Below are 20,677 nucleotides of genomic sequence, written 5' to 3' on the forward strand. Positions count from 1 at the left end.
CCCTACATCAGTTCGCAGCAGCGTGAAGACAAGTGACAGCTCTCAGTGCTGGAAGCCATCAGCAGGCGATGTGATGCTGTTATGCTCTGAAATACCCACCGAGAAGGCGATTGCCACTGTGCAGGAGGTGTGAAAGCCTCCCTGTGCCTTGTCCCTTTGCCACACGCCCTCACACAACAGACACAACGAGCCATCCTACAGCCATCCTGAAGCTGGTGAGGGGCCTGGAGCACAAGTCCTGTGAGGAGCGGCTGAGGGAACTGGGGGTGTTCAGTCTGGGGAAGAGGAGGCTCAGGGGAGACCTTAGTGCTCTCTACAACTACCTGAAAGGAAGGTGTGGGGAGCTGGGGGTCGGCCTCTTCTCACAGGTAACTAGGGATAGGGAATGGCCTCAAGTTGTGCTAAGGAAGGTTCAGGCTGGAAATGAGGAGACATTTCTTTCTCAGAAAGAGCAGTCAGGCACTGGGACGGGTTGCCCAGGGAGGTGGTGGCATCACCGTCCCTGGGGGTGTTCAAGGAAAGGTTGGACGTGGTGCTTAGGGACACGGTTCAGTGGGTGACATTGGTGGTAGGGGGATGGTTGGACCAGGTGGTCTTGGAGGGCTTTTCCAACCTTAATGATTTTATGATCCAGAACCGCAGACCCGCATAGCAGCGTAACTACCGCGGTGGGCTCAGCAGGAAACTTCTGAAACTGCAGGGACAAGAAATTTCGGCACCCGGTCGGGTTCCTCTCCGAGGCCCTGCCTGACCCCGTCTCCGTCCCCCGCCCCGCGGCCGCTCCTCCTCCTCCGCCCCCTGCGGCCCCAGCCGGCCCGACGGAGGCGGGGGCCGTGCTGGCGCCGCGGCAGCCCGGTGTGCTCGGGGAAGGTGCGTGTTCGCTCCCCTCCTTCTCCTCCTCTTTCTCCTCCTCCTCCTCCTCGCAGGGAGCCGGGCGGGGCGGGGGTTCGGGGGACATCCTGCGGGGAAGCTTGCCTGGGCACCCTCGCCGCTCTGCGGGGACCGCTCCTGTCGCTGAAGATGGGGGGGGCGGAGGCCGCCATCTTGTCCCGGAGCCGGCTCCCCCCCGACATGGCGCCCCTGGGTGCTGCCGTGCCCTGCCCTGCCTTGCCCGGCCGGGGGGCAGTGGGTCGGAGGGGGCAGCCGTCAGCCCTGCTTCCCCCCACACAGCCAGAAACACGTTCCTCCCGCCTCCTTCCTCTCATAGGAATTAAAAAAAATATATGTGGACGTCAAGATACAGCTGGCACTACGCACGTGGGACGCGTGGTCAGCGCCCCTGCAAAGAGCCGGGCACGGTGCTGCCCCCACAGCAGTGGCACTGGAAACGAGGGCGTAAATTAAATGTTATGTTTCATGGCACATCATAGCGGAGAAGTGCAAGCGTGCAAAGTGGTTTCGTGCTTCTGAGCAGGAAGCTTCAGTAACCAGTGCCGTTTAGGTTTGTTTTGACAGGAATTTATTCTTCAAAGCCTACCTTTTCCAAGTTGATGCGAAAAAGTATAGAAGGAGAGAGGCAGTTTTACATAAGTATATACAATTTTATGTACGTATATACATATTTTATAGGACTACTCCATATATGAAAGAAAAGATATAAAAACCTGTAAATTCTGCAAACTAAATCAGATTTTTCTAAGGAACTATTAGATACGGAGCAGCATTTGAATCTCATGGCTGTGTCTGACAAGCTATAAGTCTACTTCGAGTACTACAGAAGTGAAAGTTCAAAATACAAGCACTGGATTTGTATTGGGTTGTTGATTACCAGCTTTTGCCTTCAAGCATTTTTTGGGTCCTGACTTTTCCAGGTGCTGAATGAGCACCCAAAAGGCCTGTTCGTCCAGCACCTGGAATCCCGATTTTGCGTTTTTTTAGGCCTCAGTTTTAAAAAATCTGTCTGTCTGGTTTTCATTCAGTTCAAAATTAGATTAATTTTTACTGTTTCTGGAAACTGTTCCACATCTGCTCTCCTTTTTATATCAAAACGCTGCGAGAGTGTATTAATCTGTCGATGAAAGGGGCGTGCGTGGGTGTTTTCTCTTATAAAGCAATCTTTGGTAGGACTGTAGAACAGATTCCCTGTGAGGGAATTGGAAGGACTGCTTACATCTACGTCTTTATCTAGAATGTATCTTTCTCTTTTAGCTTGAGACATTTGTAAGATTTAAGGTATGATGACAAAGGTTGGCCTTGATTTTGCTTCAGTTATTTGTCTGCAAGGACGAAGCCATTCTCATGCTTATCTACTATCACTCCTTAAAAACAGATCTTCTAGTCTTGACTGGTGTTTTTTTCTGTTAGATTATTATTTTAAATAAAATCTACAATGCTTCTGTCCCCAAGGAAACCCAGCAACACCTACTGTATCTGTCAGAGTTTGTAAGTCTCTTGTTTTCTTGTAAATTTTTACACTCGTTTCTTCAGACATACCCGCTCTGTCTTAATAGAACATATGAGTTGTGCCTTGCTGTCGGTGTTGCTTTACCCAAACTGCAGTCTTTTTGATGTAGTTTGTAGAGAGAAACTTGGATCAGAGCTGCTGCAGCTTTACAGATTCATACTAAGCCTTTGTCTTACCTGATCTTGTTTCTTGGTGTTTAAAATGTATGTAATTCTTCTGAACAGCAGAACAATAAGATACTAAATCAGATAAGAGCAGATTGCAAATCTGGGCTGAGGAAGAACAACCTGGCATTGACCCCTGTTGGGAGACATCTGTCAGTAAAAGCTCATATAAATTCTTATTTGGTTTTATAACATGGTTTTGCAAATGCCTGCGTGTCTTTAACACCAAAACGGGAAAGGAAACAACTTAGTCTCTCATTGTTGATATAATTGCACAAACTCATAATGCTCATAGGATTCATTTTTCTGTTCCTGCTATAGCATATAAACTTTCTTGTTTTAAGCTTGAAAACTTTGTCATGTCATTTCTTCCTGCCTTTCCAGTTGTGGGAGGATGAAGATGAAGGATGGCAGTACATCTAAGAGATAGCAGCTGCAGGGGTGAAATATTTTGCTTAAAAAAGTACTTTGTGCGTAGAAATGTACAAAACGATTACAATCTTGAAGCTCTACAGTTCTTTCTGTTCTGTCTCGACAGGAAATATTATCTGTCAAAAACTGCATTGCAGCAATCTTTCACGTTTTTGTTACCAAATGTCTACAGTAATCTCAAAGTACTGAAATAAATGTAAGCTCTTTCTTCATTTGACCCCCAGTCACTTACATTTTTCACTCTGATGGCAATAGTGAATTTTTAGCTCTGATTTGTAATCTCCTAAATGCCGATTTCTTGATTAAGTCAGAATTTCAGACAGAATCTGTGGAGAATGTTCCACTCCTTTTTGTTTCGGTTTTACAATAGAAGACAAAACTGTATGTCAGCTTGAGAAAAATGTTAATCTTGTTAGCCTCTAGTTTTAAAAATGATGCTTTGGGTACCTTGATTTTACAAGAGGCATAATTTCTTTTTGAGACAGAGAGAATGGACCCATGTTTTTATTATTGTGGTGGTTTTTGTTTTTAACAGAGAGCATTGAGACGTTTGGATTTCTTAATTCTCATTTGGATTTCTTAATTCTCATTTGGATTTCTTATTTCTGTACGGGTATTAAGAATAGCAATGTTTTCTCAGAGTCTTTTAAATCTAATTAACATAGATCTGTTTGAAGAATTTTCTCCACAGTGGGTGTAAGAGAAAAAAGTGAAAAATCCTTTTGGTACTGTTGCTGTCAAGGAGGGATTCAGCTGAAGTATCTAATGAACAGGCATTCGAATTAAGACACGTCCCTGAGAAGCTGTTTGTACGTTTTGTCAACATGTTTCTCTGTACTACCCACTGCAGTGAGAGGTGTGGTAAAAGATCCGCGATCTTTAAACATGACTTTAAAAGATGAAAAATTTGTTTTAGAAAATAAAAATTCTAGTCAAATTGTTCTCAGTTCTTAATCTCTGAAGATGAATTCTAAATCAGGAACCTATATGTTGTAGTGAGGGCATGTTAATCTTGGGTAATGTATCATAGACATTTCTTACATCATAGGAAATACAAGCAGCTAGGAAGATTTACTTTAAACTTTTCCAGGTGACCATTCTGCCTTCAGTAGAACAGTGACACTTGCCACCACTTCAAGATTTGCCCAAACTTGTTTTTCGACCCCACTGATTTAGCATCTCGTGCAACTGAGAATTGTTGTTACCCTCGTGAAGTCCATTTTAGTACTGACGTGAGGAAACAGTTCTGGTTTTAATCTATTTGATTTTTTTTTTTTTTTTTTTCCAGTTGCTCATTATGGTGTCTGATCTTTTACTCAAACATAGCACTAGTACATTTCCTGCTGGAACACTGTGTATGAAAGGGAATGAGATCACTCTTCTGCCCTCCCCCAATTTTTCTAGCTTTCATCTGTTACATGTATATTGATATCCTGTGTCTTTAATTTTTGTGTTAGTTTTTTTTTCAGAGGAGGCACTTGACTGGGAATTTACATAAGACAAGTGAGTCGAAAGTAATTTTGTGTTTCAAGTAGCCCCACAAAAGGGGCTTATGTAATATTGTGCATGTGCCAATAGACATTTGAGAAAGCACTGTGCTTTTTCGAGGCCTTGAAGTGAGATCTGAGGCAGTAGACTCAGTTGGGAGAGCGGGCACTTTTTTATCCGTAGCTGTCGAAAACCAAAACATAAATTTGATTTATCTGTAATGGTTTCCCCTTCTACTCTCCACAGGTTTTGAGATTAGCATTTCTGGTCTTGCTGATCCTTACTATTCTGAATCGCAGGGCTCACCTTCTAGGGCTCTCTGGTTGTGCTCTCCCATACAAAACGTGAGTGCTCTTCCACGGCAGACTGCAAAAACACGCCTTGGAGTTCTAGTTTGTTGAAATTCTTTATTGCTTGGGAAGCAGAAAGAATTCTAAGTTACTAATTTCTTTAAGATTGATCATGTAGTGCAGTGGGTTGTTAGTATTTCCTCTTATGACAACTAGATAAGCCAGAAAGGTGTACTGCTCCTCTCAGGTAATGTATTCAGCACTGCCAAAACATGTACAGAGCAGACAATTTCTACCTTGCTGATGCACTCTGGGATACCCTAGAAGGAGAAGTCAACTTAATTTTAATTACTTGTTCAGTTTGGTTGTCTTGAAAGAGTTGTTAGGTAAGGAATGTATAGAGGCTGTTCAGAAGCAAAAAAAATGTCTCAGGAACAGGCTGGAAAAAAATTGTGTATAGGCTCTGAGTTACTGCCCTTGTCAAATTTGGCTGCAGTTACTGCAGGGGTTTCCACCCCAGTGCCAGAGGAGGTGGAAGGAGCAGAGTTTTCAGGATGCTTTTTAGGATCCAGGCACTGCACAGTCCAACCAACCTTCCTTTGAGTAGTACGCCCCATTTTCTCCTCGGCAGTCACCTAGTGGTACTAATGCTCATGATTAATTTCTGCAAGCAGAGAATCAAGATGTTTTTCACTGGATTGGTTCCCAGAACCGACTTGTTGCCTGGCCACATGGGCAAGGTTCTGGTGTAATTTTGTGGAGGGCAAAGCCACAGCAGTGCTGACCTAGATGGACTTAAGCCACCACTGATCCAAACTTTGGTGCACCATCCGTAGACTGTTAAAATACACCTACAGTGATTTTAATACACATTACTACTGCAGCTAACATCTCTGATTCATGCTTTATTTTGGAGTTACCGGTTAGGGCTGAAGAAAAAACTTGCAGAAAGGGTGGTGATGAGCAGGAGTCTCTCCATGGCCACTCTTCAAGGAGTAACCGAATGAGGATGGATGTGCATGTTTCCAGCAAGTCATGCTGCCCAGGCCAGCAGGTACATCTCGCAGTGTTACCTCGTGTACAGTACAGTCGTAATTACTAAAAAGACTTGGCATAGCCAAACCCAACACGTCTGGTGCAGGTGGATCATATGGGGCTGTTGGGTGGTTGTCCAGTTTTGGACTGCTGCAGAACCACTGGGCACCTCTGGGTCCTTCTAGCAAATCTGGTGGAGAGAGAGGAGAAAGTAGCTGACCTGGAAGAAATTTGGAGGGAGCAGCTTACCCTGGAGGTTGAAACAGCTTTTAAAAGTCTGCTGTGCTTGTAGCAGGTGGCAACAGTGTCTTCAGCCTCACATCTTAATTTGGCTGGGACAAGAAGATATGGGCAGAATAAAATGATTGTTCTTTTTTTTACATATGGCTCTAGGTGAGCTGAAAACTTATTAGCAAGTCTTTTCGCCTAGAGAAAAAGCTATTTCTCAGTATTTTTTCAATTTGCGATTCTCTCATTGCTCAAAGTAGGTCTATTTTTTTTTTTTTTTGGCCCAGAATATTACTTTTGAGTAAAGATAATCCTATTGACACAACAGCATGAGTTATTTTGTGTTCGTAAGTGAGCAAGACTTTACGCTTTCCCTAGAATGGGAATTTTGGCATGGCTAGAAATGCTGATTTTTTTTTTCCATGTCATACTCTCCTGTCTAATGTTGTTTGTACTCTAACAATCCGTGAAAATTGCTTTATGGCTTAAGCTATTAGGCTGAAAGAAGTTTATGTGTGTGTTAGGCTTTATTTGAAGAGGTATCGGTTATCAGTGGTGATAGATCCCACGTTTCTTTGATCCAAATCATAAGACAAATTTTATTTAAAGTAGAAGGGTAAAAACTAAGCCTACAAAGTGAGTCCTTTATTCGCGACCCTAATATTAAGGCAGAAAGTGAACCCGGCAGTTAAAAACCATTTGGGCTGCGATATGTGTGCCTGTGAAGCAGATCTGGACTTTATGTGCTTGTTTGTTTTTCTGAAACCGGATCTGTTTCCTTGGGATTATGGCGCAGCCCTCCCAGCTGGCTTAGCACTGAGCTAGATACCACACTCGTGTCTGAGCTGCCACCGTGCTTCTGCAGCTCTCGAGTGTTTACCGAAGCCAGAGCAGTTACTTGTGCGTGTGTGTGATAGTAAATAGGCATTTGATTTTCCAACTCTTTTCTTCTGTCCTTTCACATGCTGCTCTGTCTTCTTTGGCATGGCAGTTCTCTGTTGCTTCTTTTCTCGGTGCCTTGGTATTGGAATTAAATGTAGTCGGGCGCCTGCTCTCTGAAACCCAGAGCATGCAGCCCAGTTGAGTAGCGTGCAAACAGGAGTGGGAGCATGGGAAAGTTCCTTTGAAGAATGCTATATAAAAATAACTATTGCAAGCTTATCAGTATGTGAACTGTATATAAAAAAACAGATGCACGCTGGATAAATAATAATAACTAGAGCAGGCATCTAATACAACCTCCCCAAACTATCAGAGCGAAGCATGCTGTCTAACAGCTGTCCCTCCAGAGAAGCGGCACGGGAAGGATCGAAGTCAGCTAACAGGAGCCTTTTTTCCTGGAAAACATTTTCGGCTGTGGTGCGGTAACAGCTGGGCTGTGAGCTGCAAGCATCTCTGCAGCTGTGGGTGGTGGGCTGCGCAAGCTCAGCTGCTCCTCTGACAGCAGCAGGTAACTTCACTGCAGCAAAAGCTTTCATCCGGGAATTAAACGGGAAAGGAAGCTTAAGAAATGCAGGCTTTCTGCTGACCTTGCCTCTCTCCACATGTACCTATCAAAGTACTTTGTATTCAACGAGTAGGGCTGTGGTAAGCGTGGAGTAAGGGGTGTAGGATTAGCGTTGCCTTTAGTCCTGTGCCAGTGGCTAACTGGGAAGTTGTCAGAGTTGTCAGACTGCTACGTCCTGCGTTGACCAAAGCACTGCACGGGGCTCAGCCCGGCTTCCAGGTGGTTTCAAAGAAGAGCTTTCTGAGGAGCGGCCCTAGTAGGAAATCATGGAAGCACGGGCAAATGTGGTGAGCTTGTCATCCAGCATGGAACGCTGCTTTACTTTTGTGTGAGCTCTACCTGATGGATTGACCCTGCTAGCAGGCTAATATATGTGATAAAATCTAAACCACAGTTTATGTAAGTGATTTCTAAGGGGTAATTTATGTATCCCCCAATATCAGTTGTGTTTTAATTTGCACTTGCAGTTCAGTTCGTGAAGGGACTGACATTTACATCATCTGGATTCGCTGAAGGAGGCAGAGGCCGTGTTTGTTCCTCCCACTAATAATGCCAGACCCCCAATGTCAAATAGTCCCCCTGTTCATGCCGTGGACAAAGCCCCCTGAATTTTACACCATGTGTGACAAGGCAAATGAGTGGTTTTGAAGATCACTGGTCATTTATAACTCAATCAAAGTGCTCTGAGTGGGTTGATTCTGCAAGCTTTTGTCTCCTTAATGGTTGGCCTTGTGACTAGAAGCACTTAAAGGTGGCGTTCCCAGAACTGTGTTTGCAGAGAGCTGCTTAACAGGTAGGGTAAAAGCCAGAGGTGTCCCAGTACCAGGGGACCCTGCCCAGTTTGATAGCACCAAGGCTAAAAGCAATTTAAAGAGGAACTGGCTTCGCTTTTTAGCGTGTTCCAGGCCACTTTACATTTCTGTGGGAAAATCACAACCGTAAGCAAACCTACAGCAGACCCAGGAGCTTTGGGCTGTCACGTGCGAGAGCAGAAGGACAGGGTGTGCAATTTGGGGCCTGGCTGTGGAAGTGAGGGCCCTCCGGGCTCTGTGTGCTTCCTGAGCTCGAGTGCATCCCTTCTCCTGGGCCTGGTGTGTTCATGGCAGCAGCTGGGAGCTGGCTTTCTCTAAAATAACCAGTGTAAAAGCTTCCTTCGGAGTGTGGGAGCTGACACCTGCCTGTCACCTTCCTCTTACACAGTCTGAACGATGCAGCAGTGTTTAAAGCCTGGGAGGAAACCTTTAGCTGTTTTGTTTCCTCCTGTATTTCCTTGGCATCATTTAATCCGTGAGTATTACCAGTCAGGCGCAGCGGTAAAGTCATGTCGGCGTAAAGACAGAGAGATGTCTTACCATAATATTTGCAGAAAGAGGGCTGATCACCCTGTCTTTAATAGCGCTGCAGATGCCGTACAAGGTGTGCCAGATGCTGTACGACGCGTGCCAGACAGTGACACATCTGTACACCTCGTCGGCTCCAGCCTGCTAAGATCAGTATCTTCCCTTCACATGATGCTCAAGTACAGTATCAGCTTTTGTGCGGTCGCATTCAAAACTGTGGTAAATATCTGGGTCGAGGAAGTGGTATCACAGCTAGCTGGACAGCTAGAACAAAGCTAGGAAAAAGAACCTGTGAGTATTTTAAAGGATGGATCTCTGTTTCTTTTTCCAATACTGTGGGATTCAAACAAGAACTGTGTTGAGAAAAGGCGGTTTCATGGTTCATTAAACCACCTTCCTTCTCACAAATATTTTTTTGCCATTTTGGAAAGCCGTTTCCAGTGTAGCTCATAAACATCTTTTGGCATTGGTACTTTTTCATGTATTTTGAAGCTCCTGTCAGTATTTGTGTGTGTACATCCTGTGTTACCTCTGCAGGTATACCTATGCAAGAACAAGGCATTTATTTTTGCTTGGAGAGTTACTCGTGCTAACAACATTGTCTAAGTTATATTATATTATATTACATTGCTTTTGATCTTTTTTTCTAAAGACTTTTTGATGAAACTTTGAAAAAAAAAATTTCTGGAAACCAGTGGCTTCTCTTGAGAAATGCTACTCAAGGGCAGGGGCTAATGATCCTGAACCTGAAAACTGTACTGTACACATATTCTGCATTTAGCTTTAGAGACAATTTGTTATGTAAGCATCTTACTAAGTAGCAAATGTAGTTTATAGTAGGTGATACCATTAGTCCAGTGCTGCTGTACTGAAATATTTTAATTTGAGCACACGGGTGGGATTTAAACATATAAATTGGTAATGCAACTGCTTCTCCTGGTGATACATCTGTGGACTGAGAAATAAACATAGCCCTCCAAAAGAAGCTTTAGACTCTTGATTCCACTTTGAACATCTGCTCAGGCTTGTGCTGTTACTTTTGGCTACTTCAGAGAGAAGTTTATTCTGTTTTCAGCCTTCTGCTGAATGGTAATTCGTCAAAAGGTATTAAGAAATTGGTGTTCGTTCAGGTGTCAGTTGTTTCTTGGTTCTGAGCAGTGTGCTTCTGCCTTTCTCATTAAAAAACAGAGGACGTATAACACACACCTTGCTACTTCCAGCTACAGTATCTTTGAAAATAAATATTCAAAACTAACTTCAAATTTTGCACTGATGTGCTTTCACCTGAAAATTTTATACATCTAGGCTTCGCGGTATGTATTTTCCCATCTTAAAATCTTGTCTACGCATAAAATGTTTAAGACTTAAAGAAGTTTTTCTAACGTGTAACAGCTCAGCTCAGTGTAAGATCTTCCACAGATCACCTGCCTGATGAATCCTTGGAGCCCCTGCATAAGAATTCTGGATAGAAACATGCCAGCTGTGTTAGTGCTTGAACAAAAACAAATGGAGAACAGGCTTTTTTGGGTTTTTGATAACAGCATACTAGAAACTGTAAGTGTTTACCTTTAGAAATATTTTGCTCTGCCCCATAAAAAAACTTAAATACATCTTTAAAAATTCGTTTTTGGAAATAGAATTGCTTGACTCAGAAAAGCATGAATCGCCATACGCAGACTCACTTGTGTCAGCATTTGTTACTGTTATCTCTGTATAATTGGTGTGTTTACTCCATGGTATGTTCTTTTATTCTTTTTTTTTCTTTTTTTTTTTGCTTTGATTTCCAGTTGACTCTTTGTACTCCGACCATATGTCTCACTGCAGCAAGCTTTTGATCGGCTCCTCTTGATGGTGTCAGCAGAAAGGGCTTGAATGATCAGGCTAATTGGAACGTCTTTCATGTTGCTACTGAGGAACTTGGAGATGTCGCTTTTGGGTTCCTCCTCCAGTCGTTTATCCATTTCGTCTGTCTGTAGTTTTAAGTTTGTAATGGCGTGCCTATCGCAGTGCCTCTGCAGTGGCTAGTGCTGTGAACCTAATCCGAACTGGGACTTAAAAAAAAGTAAAAGAATATTTACGGTGATAGATATCTTCTCTAATAACTGACTTTTTGTTGTTGTTCTGCAATAGCAAAGTTGTTGAATAACTTTTGTCTCTTAAATGGCAGTGAAAAATAGAAGTTTTATCTGGAATCAGAACCTCCTCGTGCATAGTAGCTGTACTGAGCAGAGTAGGCAAACGTGTGCTGCACTGGGGAGTAGCTTTGGCTAAGAAGTGGTGTTGGAGCTTTCCTCAGCATCAGAAAGAGGTCTGGCTTTGCAGTTTGTTTCTCAAAATTGGCTAAACCCCAGCTCTGTGTGTCAAGCTCTTGGAGGAAAGTATATTTATCTTGTTTACAGTCTGTTCTTTTCCTTGGTTCTTTACATTTAAACATGCCAAGCTTTCTTCTGTTTGTATATTGCAGTGCAGTCTGCTCTGGCATGGTGGCCCCAGCCGTACATCGCTGCTGAGCTGTAGCAATTTATGTCTGATGTTGATATGTTGGACTACAGTGAGATATTTGAGCACCCTATATTATGCCCTTGTGAGCATGACAAAATCATAAACGACATACTTCATAGCATGCCTCGTTGAAATTAATATCCTTTTCCACCCTTAATACGAGCAAAGAAATGTGTACATCATAAAAATCATTTTTCTGTCAAGTGTAGTGAGCAATTCTTGATGCTGCCCCCTTTCATATGGTTAGTTGTATTTACAAATTCGCCCTTTGTTGCTCTGGAAAGCGAAGGCTTGGTGGATGTATCTCACAGTGAGGAGGCAAAAGACTAGAATATCAGTTTCCTTAGCAAGTCTTAGCAGTATGTTCACCGCATTTATAAGCTTCACAAAACCACTTGAATGTTGATACTATACTATGAGGAGCACAACTTTTCTTGTGACTACAAAGACTATGAAAAAACTTCAAGATATTCAGACAAGTTACAATAATTTTAATTGGGAATTTTTGTTTATTAGTTTGGAATTGTGGCGCTAGCTATACCTGTAAAATTAGATTGTAGGTGTATGGAGAAAATTAACTAAAGTGGTTGGATGCTTTTGAATATATTGGTCTTTTTTGTCCTTTTCTTCAAAGCATTTACAATTTGCATAACTGGTTGACTTAAAATGAATATATTTTTTCATATTCTTTGTAGGTATGTACTCACAGAGGAATGCTGTGTCATGTAAGGAAAAGCAGAGAGTTTAATGTAAGAGTTTGCAAATCCAGAGTGATATATGATGAATACAGTTGAGATTATCAGCTGGCATAACTTTCAGTAAGGCCAGACAGGTCACTTCATCAGAAAACGTGGCCAGTTACACTCCATTACATAATTAATAACTCAGGTTACCTATTTTGTTGCTTCATTTTGGCAAAAAACAACAACAAACCCCAACCTTAGTAGCGTACAGTCACCCTCAAAACTCAGATTTAATTGTCAGGAGGCACCGAAAGTATTTTCGTTTCCTGGCCCAAATGCGGAGCAACATGAAGCACACACGTGTTCCCTAGGACTGAGCAGCCTTTTGCTGGCCTGCTGCTTGGAGGAGCGCCAAGAGGCGCCTGCGTGTGCCAGATACTTGGCATTTTGATTGCTTTCGGCTTTCACAGGGGTCGCAGACCAACTTGTGACGGTGACAGCCCTGCGCTGGCTGCTGGTAGAAAAACTCGCTTTGCTCCTGTTATAACTTCGACCCATCAACCTCAGCAGTTTATGCTAACCAGCGATAAGGACTGCTCAGTTGCTCAGAGGTCTTACCTTCTTCATTTAGGCTTTGTCCTGGTATGAAGATAGATTTCATCTTTTGGCCAGATGCAATCTGCTTGTCTTTGAGTAAAAACTCAGAAGGAAAATATTCAGCATCAGAATTACTGGAATTAACAGTAAGTGAAGCATAGAAGATGGCTTGCTGAACATGTTTTCAAAAAGAAGCTTGGTTTAGGGTGTTGGGTGATAGGTATTGAAGTATGAGACCATATGGGCAATTTTTGTCTTTGCTGACCCCTAATTTATAGCCTTTTGTTTCTATCTTGGTCCCGTTATCCTTTTCCATAGCCTAATTCACCTTCTCAGGTAAGAGAATAAGAAGAGGTTGTGAGAGAAGATTCCTGTGCTTATATTGTCTCAAGAAGAAGGGTGTGTTTTTCTCCTGTAGGAGAGGCTGAAGACACAATATGCAGCTCTGAAGAGTTTATGTCTCAGTTATATAGGAATTTTGTGAAAAGATACAAGATGTACATCTGTCCAGAGGACCTTCACAATCAAGAAAGGCTCACTGAATTAGTAAGAGGCCACCAAGGTTTAGTCTTGGAAGGGGTGTGCATGAATGTACTTCTTTTTCGTGTGTGTGTTTCTGTGTCTGAAGACAACATCTCTTGTTTTTTACACCAGAACAATACTGACGAGCTTGAAGGAAATGTCACCTAAGTTGAGCATCAAAATACCAGATAAATTTAATTACATCCCTGTTCTGTTACATTATGATTTAACTGTCCAAAATCTGCCCCCCTCATTGTCTTTTAATGCCATCAGCTGGCGTTGGCTCCATACTTTGGCATTCACTGGAGTATGAACAACATTGTGTACTTCTTTATTGTTGCTTCCGTGCTGTCTTACTTCCATTGAATGTTTCTGCTCTATTCAGTTATTCTCCTCTAAAAATCCCACTGAATTCTTGTCTTTTGCCTCTGAAAAGATAATGTTCTCCCTTTTGTGAACTGTTTGTGTTTTGAATGCTCATTAAGAATTACATCAGCTGCTACATGGCCTAGGCATTGTTCTGTGCTAATTTCTTTCTTTTTTTTTTTCCTTTTTAAACTTTTTGTCTTGGCTGCCACTGCTTCTTAGGGAAGTTGCAGAGTGATTGTTTCTGGAGCTTTGCTGGGAGGGAGCTCTGCACATGGCTTGCGGCGTGATTCTTTGGGGTTACTCTCTTCCATTTTAGCAGCATCTGCTGAGTGTATCAAGGTACCTGTTGCTGTTCTGAGGCTTGGAGGTGCAGAAAGAATTAAGTGCAGCTCCTTTTACTGCTTCCTTCCTATGTTAAGCTGGAGGACTTCTCACATGGAGTATAAATATGGGTTGACCGTTTTCCTTTGCCAGATTGGGAGCTACATCTGTGGTGTCTCTGAGCAGATTTGGACTTTCTCTGTTTTGATCCTTAGACCTCTTTAAACGTTTTCTTTCCTATTGTGTTCACGGAAGTCAGTATCACTAATTGGTCATACGTGGTCATGCACAACTAGGCCATTCTTATCTTTTCAAGGATTTCAGGATGTATCTTGAGTTGCAGTAAATCTGGATAGTTCTACTGGAGTTAGCAGAGGTAAAACAGCTCACAATTTGTTGTTCTCTGTGGACTTCATGGTCAAGTATAATAAGATCTGGTAATGTTTTCAAAGTCTTGTATCCATATTGTGTTACGCTCTTTCTTTCCTTAGCTTTAGGTGTAAAAAAGCTGATTTTAAGGACTTAGTAATATAAAAGGGAACTTTTTGTCTGTTCCCTAAGCCAAGATCTTCTAACTGACTTGTGAATAAAATGTGCTCCCAGATGAGGAGTCTTGACAATCCTGCAAGAGCAACCTTTGAGGAATGTCCGCTTTCCTGCTTCACTCTTCAAGATCATAAAGCCTTTTTTTTTTTTTTTTTTTTTTTCCCGTTTTTTCCCCGTTGTCTTTCTAAGTGATGGAAGAACTCAGTGACTTTATTTTTAGGCAGAAATCTCCTCCTCACTTTGCAAGTCCACCTAGCCTTCCAGCCATCCTACTCCACGGCTGTCACAACAAACTTCCTTTCAGATGCTGTTAAGTGCATGAGACATCGCTGTGCAGCATGTGAGTTTGTTACCCTGGGGCTTCTCAGTCTATTCTAATGTTATCAAAACTCCGGTGTGCTTTCAAGGTTTCCTGCATTCCTTGGAGGAAAATCAAATGGTACATGGTTGGGAAACTGATAGATACTTCACAGGTTTAGCAGATTTTACAGATTTTCTAGAGAGAAATTAAGTGGTTAATGTCATCGATTTAATGTTTTCTTTCCTCGTTTCCCATAATCACGATTCTTGTGAACTCTCTCTACCCTTTTGTCTGTATTTTCAACTGGGATTTTGGGAAAACTTTGCCCCACTGGAGCAGAAGCATTGCTCTAGCTTTGTTTATCTTATATCTGTTCCCTCTGCCCCTCTTTCAGTTATCTGGTTGCTGGAGATGGAGCTCTCAGCTGAGATATTTATTTTTTTTATCCTTTCTGTTGCGCTTTTCTATCTGTTATGTGTAAGTAATTTGTATTACAATGATTATAATGGAGGTAACGTAGGTAGTCTGTTTACAGATCAGTTGTGCTAACGCTCTTTTATATAAGGAAAAGAAGAAAACCACAAAAGATGAAGATTCCAATGATCTTGCTCTTTAACATCAAAGACTGTAGTTTGCTGTGGACAAATGGATCAGTCAATAGGTGGAAGCATCTTTAAAGTAGCTACTTAGCTTCTGGTAAATGCATCTGTTACATTCTCTGCACAAAGAAGGTAACATTGTGCTGTACATTTTATTCTCTCATACTACTCCTTGGAGCTGTAAAGCACTTAATTCCTGCCTTTTATTTCTCTTTTACTTCTCTAACCTTTTCCCTGTGATATTTCAGTCCTTTCAGCTTGTGTTTACGGGTTCATCTCATACATCATCTCATTCGGTCGCAGATTTAGGCTGAAAGAGCCTTGAGCTCATGTAGTCCATACCCACCTACTTAAGCAGGGTCAGCCCATAGTTCTTCAGCTTCCCTGCGAGGATCTTATGGGAGACTGTGACAAAAGCCTTACTAATGTCACGATAATCCACTGCTCCTCTCTCATCTACCAAGCCAGTCATTTTGTCCCAGAAAGCTCTCGGGTTAATTAAGCATGGTTTCCCCTTGGTGAGATTATGATGACTATTCCCAGTCACTTTCTTGTCCTTCATATATTTGGAAATGGTTTCCAGGAGGATCTTCTCCCCTCACCTTGCCAGGGATCGACTGGCCTGTGCTTGGCCACATCTTACTTCTCGGGGTTAGGACTGACATGACCTTTCAAAGACAGCTGAGGGTGGCCTCGCAGCGCCGTCAGCCAGCTCTCTCAGCACTTGGGGGAGCAGCCCATCAGGCCCTATGGATTTACAGATGTCCAAGTTGTTTTAAGTGCTCACTAAGTGGGTGCTCCTCCACTGAGAGTAAGTCTTCCTTGCTCCGGGCTTTCTCACTGAAAAGTTTCTCAGCTTTTTCTCATTGTCTTTTGCTTCCCCCCCCCCCCGCTTTTTTTTGATTAGGATTTTTTCAGGGAGAAATCTCTCTACTCAGACTATATTCAGAACAAATCCATCCCTCTGCATATGGGTTCCAGGTACTGCCTTGGCTGGATGCCCCCTGTCTACTCCACCTGAAGCTAAAAGAACCGGAACCCTTTTACCTTACTGCCTTTCAGCTTTGCCCCTCATTTTGGACCACAGAGTTGCCATGGTGGCTAAGCATGCTCCTCTACCCTGGAAAGCTAGGAGCCTGTATAACCCTTCGAGCTGGAGCTGATTAAGCCCTGAGCCGTGCTGAAGTTTGAGAAACCGAGTTCATCTGGCAGAAACCTGCAGTGCCTAAGTTCTGCTCAGACCCTCAGTTCTGCTCAAAATGGCAGGAGGAGCAGTGGTGGCTCCCACTTTTTGCTTCACATGCCAGCGATCAGAAGTCCACCTCAAGAAGTGAAAGGTGGGAGTTGTAGGTTTCACACCTCCTTGAGAGCTTCGCTCTTTAGAACACCCTAAAGACGAGTGTGGGCAGGGCTGGAACGGGACCCTTCTGTGTCCTTGCCATGCTTGCAGGGTTTGCAAGGTCAGGGAAATAAAGCAGAGGAAGCTTAACAGTAACGCTCTGTTGAGCATCCATGCCTGCTAGAAGGGCAAGGAGAATCCCAGATGCTTAACCCTAATTTAGAAAATGCTTATTTTGCACTGAAGACCCACGGAATGAGTTGCATTAACAGGGCTGCGAGAAAGGACAGTACTTCCTGAAAATGTGTTTTCTTCCTATCTCATTTTGCTCTAAAGTTTTACCGAAGACATAGAATGAACCATTAAAAGCATTGAAAATTTGTGCCTGTCCTATTATTTATTTATTTATTGAATTCGGCTGGCATGGTGATGTTCATTTGCTAGTGAAATGTGCAAAAATCAGTACTCTTTTCCCAGCTGACTCAAAGGGGTGACAAACTTGATGCTGCAGAGACGGAGACGACAGATGAGCTGTTCTCTCTCTGAATTAGCAGTGGAGTGATTCCTGTATTGCAGTGCAAGAGAGTATGACACTACCTAGTAAGGAATTATTTCTGAATGCTACTAGCCATTGGCTATTTTGCTATTAGACTATTCAAAGAAGGTACAGTAAATGATATTCCTATTCCTGTGTCTTTGCCCAGGATTTGAGGCCAGGTATGTGCCCTACCACAGGGCAGAGGCAGGGTGCTTGTGGTGAGTATGTTGCATCCTCAAAAGCCCTGGAAACACGTCTGTGCTCAGTGTTCAGGAGGAAATCCCTGGAAGAAGAGCAGCTCTTAAATGCAGCTCCTCTGGGGCAGCCTTTGGAGCGAGGATGCTGCTGGTTTTGAACGAGGCCAGGAAGAGCGAAGGAAACATTTCTTAGTTAAGGAGAATGTGATAACTGTGTTTTCATTTCTCCATTGAAAAAAACGCGTGAAGTTGGTAGCTCGGGGCTCTTTGAGATTTTAAATGCTAATTAAAAAATCCCCCAGTGTTTTCCATTTAACAACCTAAGTGCATCAGCATTGTCTAGTAGATTTTCAAACCCTTAAACAAACAAAAGCCCAAATATAAAATTTTTGAAACTAATTCTACAAAATTGTTGTCTTACTCCACTTGGCAAGAATTTGTCTTTCGGCAGAAATCAGATTATCTTGCTTATTTCTTTGTGGATGATGAGTCTGGCAAAAATCAGGGAAGGAGCATGGTCATCCTGAGAAAATTACTGATGTCACTTGCAGAGGATGTCTGTGAGCATGTAATTAACTGGTCCAAAGGGAAGGAGCATGGGGAAAGTACAGAGCTGAGCAATAAAAATACACCAATGCTCTCTCTGTGTAGTGTAACCACAAATGAGCAGTAACTCAGACTGTCACAGGCTTTTTGCAGTTCTCTGTCAGTGTCCTGAGATAGCCCCGGAGCCTTCTGCTCCTGCTGGTGTAAGACCTTTGCCCTGTCTTGTGGCAGTGAGAGAGGAGATCTGTGCTTTATTGTTCATGGGTAAGATCGCAGGTGACTTCAGAGAATCAGAGTTACAGAATGGTTTGGGTTGGAAGGGACCTTAAAGCCCACCCAGTTCCAGCCCCCTGCCATGGGCAGGGACACCTCCCACCAGACCAGGTTGCCCAGAGCCCCATCCAGCCTGGCCTTGAGCACCTCCAGGGATGGGGCAGCCACAGCTTCTCTGGGCAGCCTGCGCCAGGGCCTCACCGCCTTCATAATTTCTGTTCCTTTAGGAAAACAGCACTTCACCGTGAAGAATCTTCTCCTGCCTCCATCTCAAGTTTAGGAGACATTTGACTAGTTGAGGAGAATAGCTTAATATTATATTGCTCAAGCTATTAACTTGCTTGACGTAACTTATTTAACTTGCTCTTTGTGAAAAGGCCCATAAAGGCTTTTGAAAGGCTGGCAGTTCGTACTGATTATCATATGAACTGGGCTTGGTGGCTCCAAAAGTCTTGTGTACATTTTTATTTTATTTTATTATTATTTTTTGTTTGTTTCCTGTGATTTCCTGGATTCTGATGAATCTGAATTTCCATGATTTTGATGAATCCTGGAAATGTGCTTTAATCTTTTTCTTCTTCCTATGTTTTAGTTCTACAGATTTTTTATTGTACCAGCCGGCGTTTGAGATGGTGTCTTATGAGTGCATGCCTGGTGGGTCTGCCCTGTTTCTTGGGAGCTGATCAGAGCTCTCAATCCATCTTGTGGGTTGCTTCTTCTGTTTCCACTGATGAAGCTGTGCTTCTAGGTGCACTAATACGCGCAGCATGGGGAATACACCCAAGGAATTGGAGATCTGTGAGCAGGTGCAGGGCTATCACCCTGTCGGCATCATGGAGATGTGGTGAACTATCTAGCTCACGTGCCTGGTATGCTGCGATGGATGGATACCAACTCTTTGGGTTTTATGGATTTGATGGCCTCCAGGGGTCCTTCCCAGTGTCACCATCCCGTGATTCTGTGATACTTTCCTCACTTTCCAGAAGTTATGCTTTAAAGTTACAAGTGGTTTCTTATAGCAATACATAGAGACTGGTACCAACTAGACTCTTCACTGTAGTTGATAATTCAGCTTTTCCTAGCATGCTCCGTCACTGTTAAGGTGAAGCTTCTTCGGAAGGACAAGGTGAATACAAAAAAGGAGAAAAAAAATCAGAAGTGGCCACTGTACAAACTACCAAACTTACATCTGCATTTCCTAGATTCTTGTTTATCTCGTAAGTTTTCTGGAAAGAGGGGAAGACAAAGGAGTAGCTCCTGAACCTTACACCAAGACAAAGATTTCTGGGTGGAAATATAAATACACTGAAGCTAAGAGAGGACAGGGGAGGAGATGGGACACGACATATATTAGCTGCGATGCCAGATTTCATTGTATGTTGAGGTAATTTCATTGTTTCAAAGGCTTCTTTTCATTCATTTATTTATAGCAAACGCTGGAAAATGGTCCAGAATAAACTTCTTGAGAAACTGAGTTTGGCTATTTGTGTTTAATTTTAACAACCATAGACAGAGAGGTAGTTTCTTAGCTTAGATCATTCAGAGCGGAGCTTGCAGAAGCTCTGGACACAATTGTGGTGTGCTGTCCCTGGGGTATGAAACTGGTGTGCTCATTTCTGCTCTCTCACGAATTGGCTTGGCTGCTGGCTTGCTCTGTGGCTTTTGGTAGTGGGAGCTGATTCAAGAATATCTTGCAATCAGTGTTCTGTGGTGGTCGAACGAGACAAACACTCTGCTCCTTTCTGACGTTTTGATTTACAAAGTTATTTGTGAAATATTCCTGCTCTGTGAAATGGCTGGGAATTGATGCTCTCAGTTAAAGCTCCCGTAGTGTGGAATGCTATGGAAATAAGAGCAGTTTTCTTTGTACAACGCATGAGAATATCATATGTGGATATAATATGTGCAAATACATGGATATATGCTTACACACTCACTGCCTTCACCCTGCTTTTGTACTGGATGCCTGTAACATCGTGAACCAAAACCACAAGCTGAGTATATTATCATAATTCCTCAGGTCGGTGTTTATAAAATGAAGGGTATAACTCATCAGAAATACTAACTAAATACAAATAGGAAAGAAGGATATCTTGGAAATCTAACAGTGAGAGGTTTTAGCAATACTTCTGCTGTACGTGTCTGCTTTATCTGTCTTTTATCCACGTTACCCAACTAATTAGTCCTTGGCTATTTGTAGAAAAATTGTTTCAAAGTAAAACATCTTTTGTAGAGTAAAGTTGAACATTAGCCTTTAGTATTACTATATTTCAGGGGCAAATTTCATTCTTTTTGAAAAACATCAATGTGTTCATGAAAATGGCAAGAGTGCTGAATCCAAATCTTCTCTGCCTACTAGTAGTTGTCACTTCCCTGGCTGTCACTAGTCACTGTTTTTTAAGTTTCTTAGTAGCTGCAGGTATAGGACTGATTTAAGGGCCTTATTTCTTAGTGTT

The 20,677-nt window shown here is 42.7% G+C and overlaps 1 protein-coding gene across 3 annotated transcripts in view; it reads left to right on the top strand.

Annotated features, from left to right (window-relative positions):
- Positions 1–715: 715 nt before the first annotated feature.
- The window catches only part of CPQ (carboxypeptidase Q), a 185,281-nt gene continuing 165,319 nt past the window's right edge, over positions 716–20,677 (top strand). Inside the window, exon 1 of one of the 3 annotated variants that reach the window (XM_066990613.1) lies at positions 716–870. Coding sequence is in view for 1 of the 3 variants with exons in the window: in XM_066990614.1 (XP_066846715.1) it covers positions 5,792–5,832 (41 nt within the window). In the remaining 2 variants the exon portion in view is untranslated. Of the gene's footprint in view, positions 871–4,906; positions 5,833–20,677 lie in introns of those variants that run through there. The other 2 variants (XR_010828728.1, XM_066990614.1) reach the window with 2 other exon arrangements.

The sequence above is a fragment of the Anser cygnoides genome, chromosome 2, assembly GCF_040182565.1.
Source record: "Anser cygnoides isolate HZ-2024a breed goose chromosome 2, Taihu_goose_T2T_genome, whole genome shotgun sequence".
Taxonomy (NCBI): domain Eukaryota; kingdom Metazoa; phylum Chordata; class Aves; order Anseriformes; family Anatidae; genus Anser; species Anser cygnoides.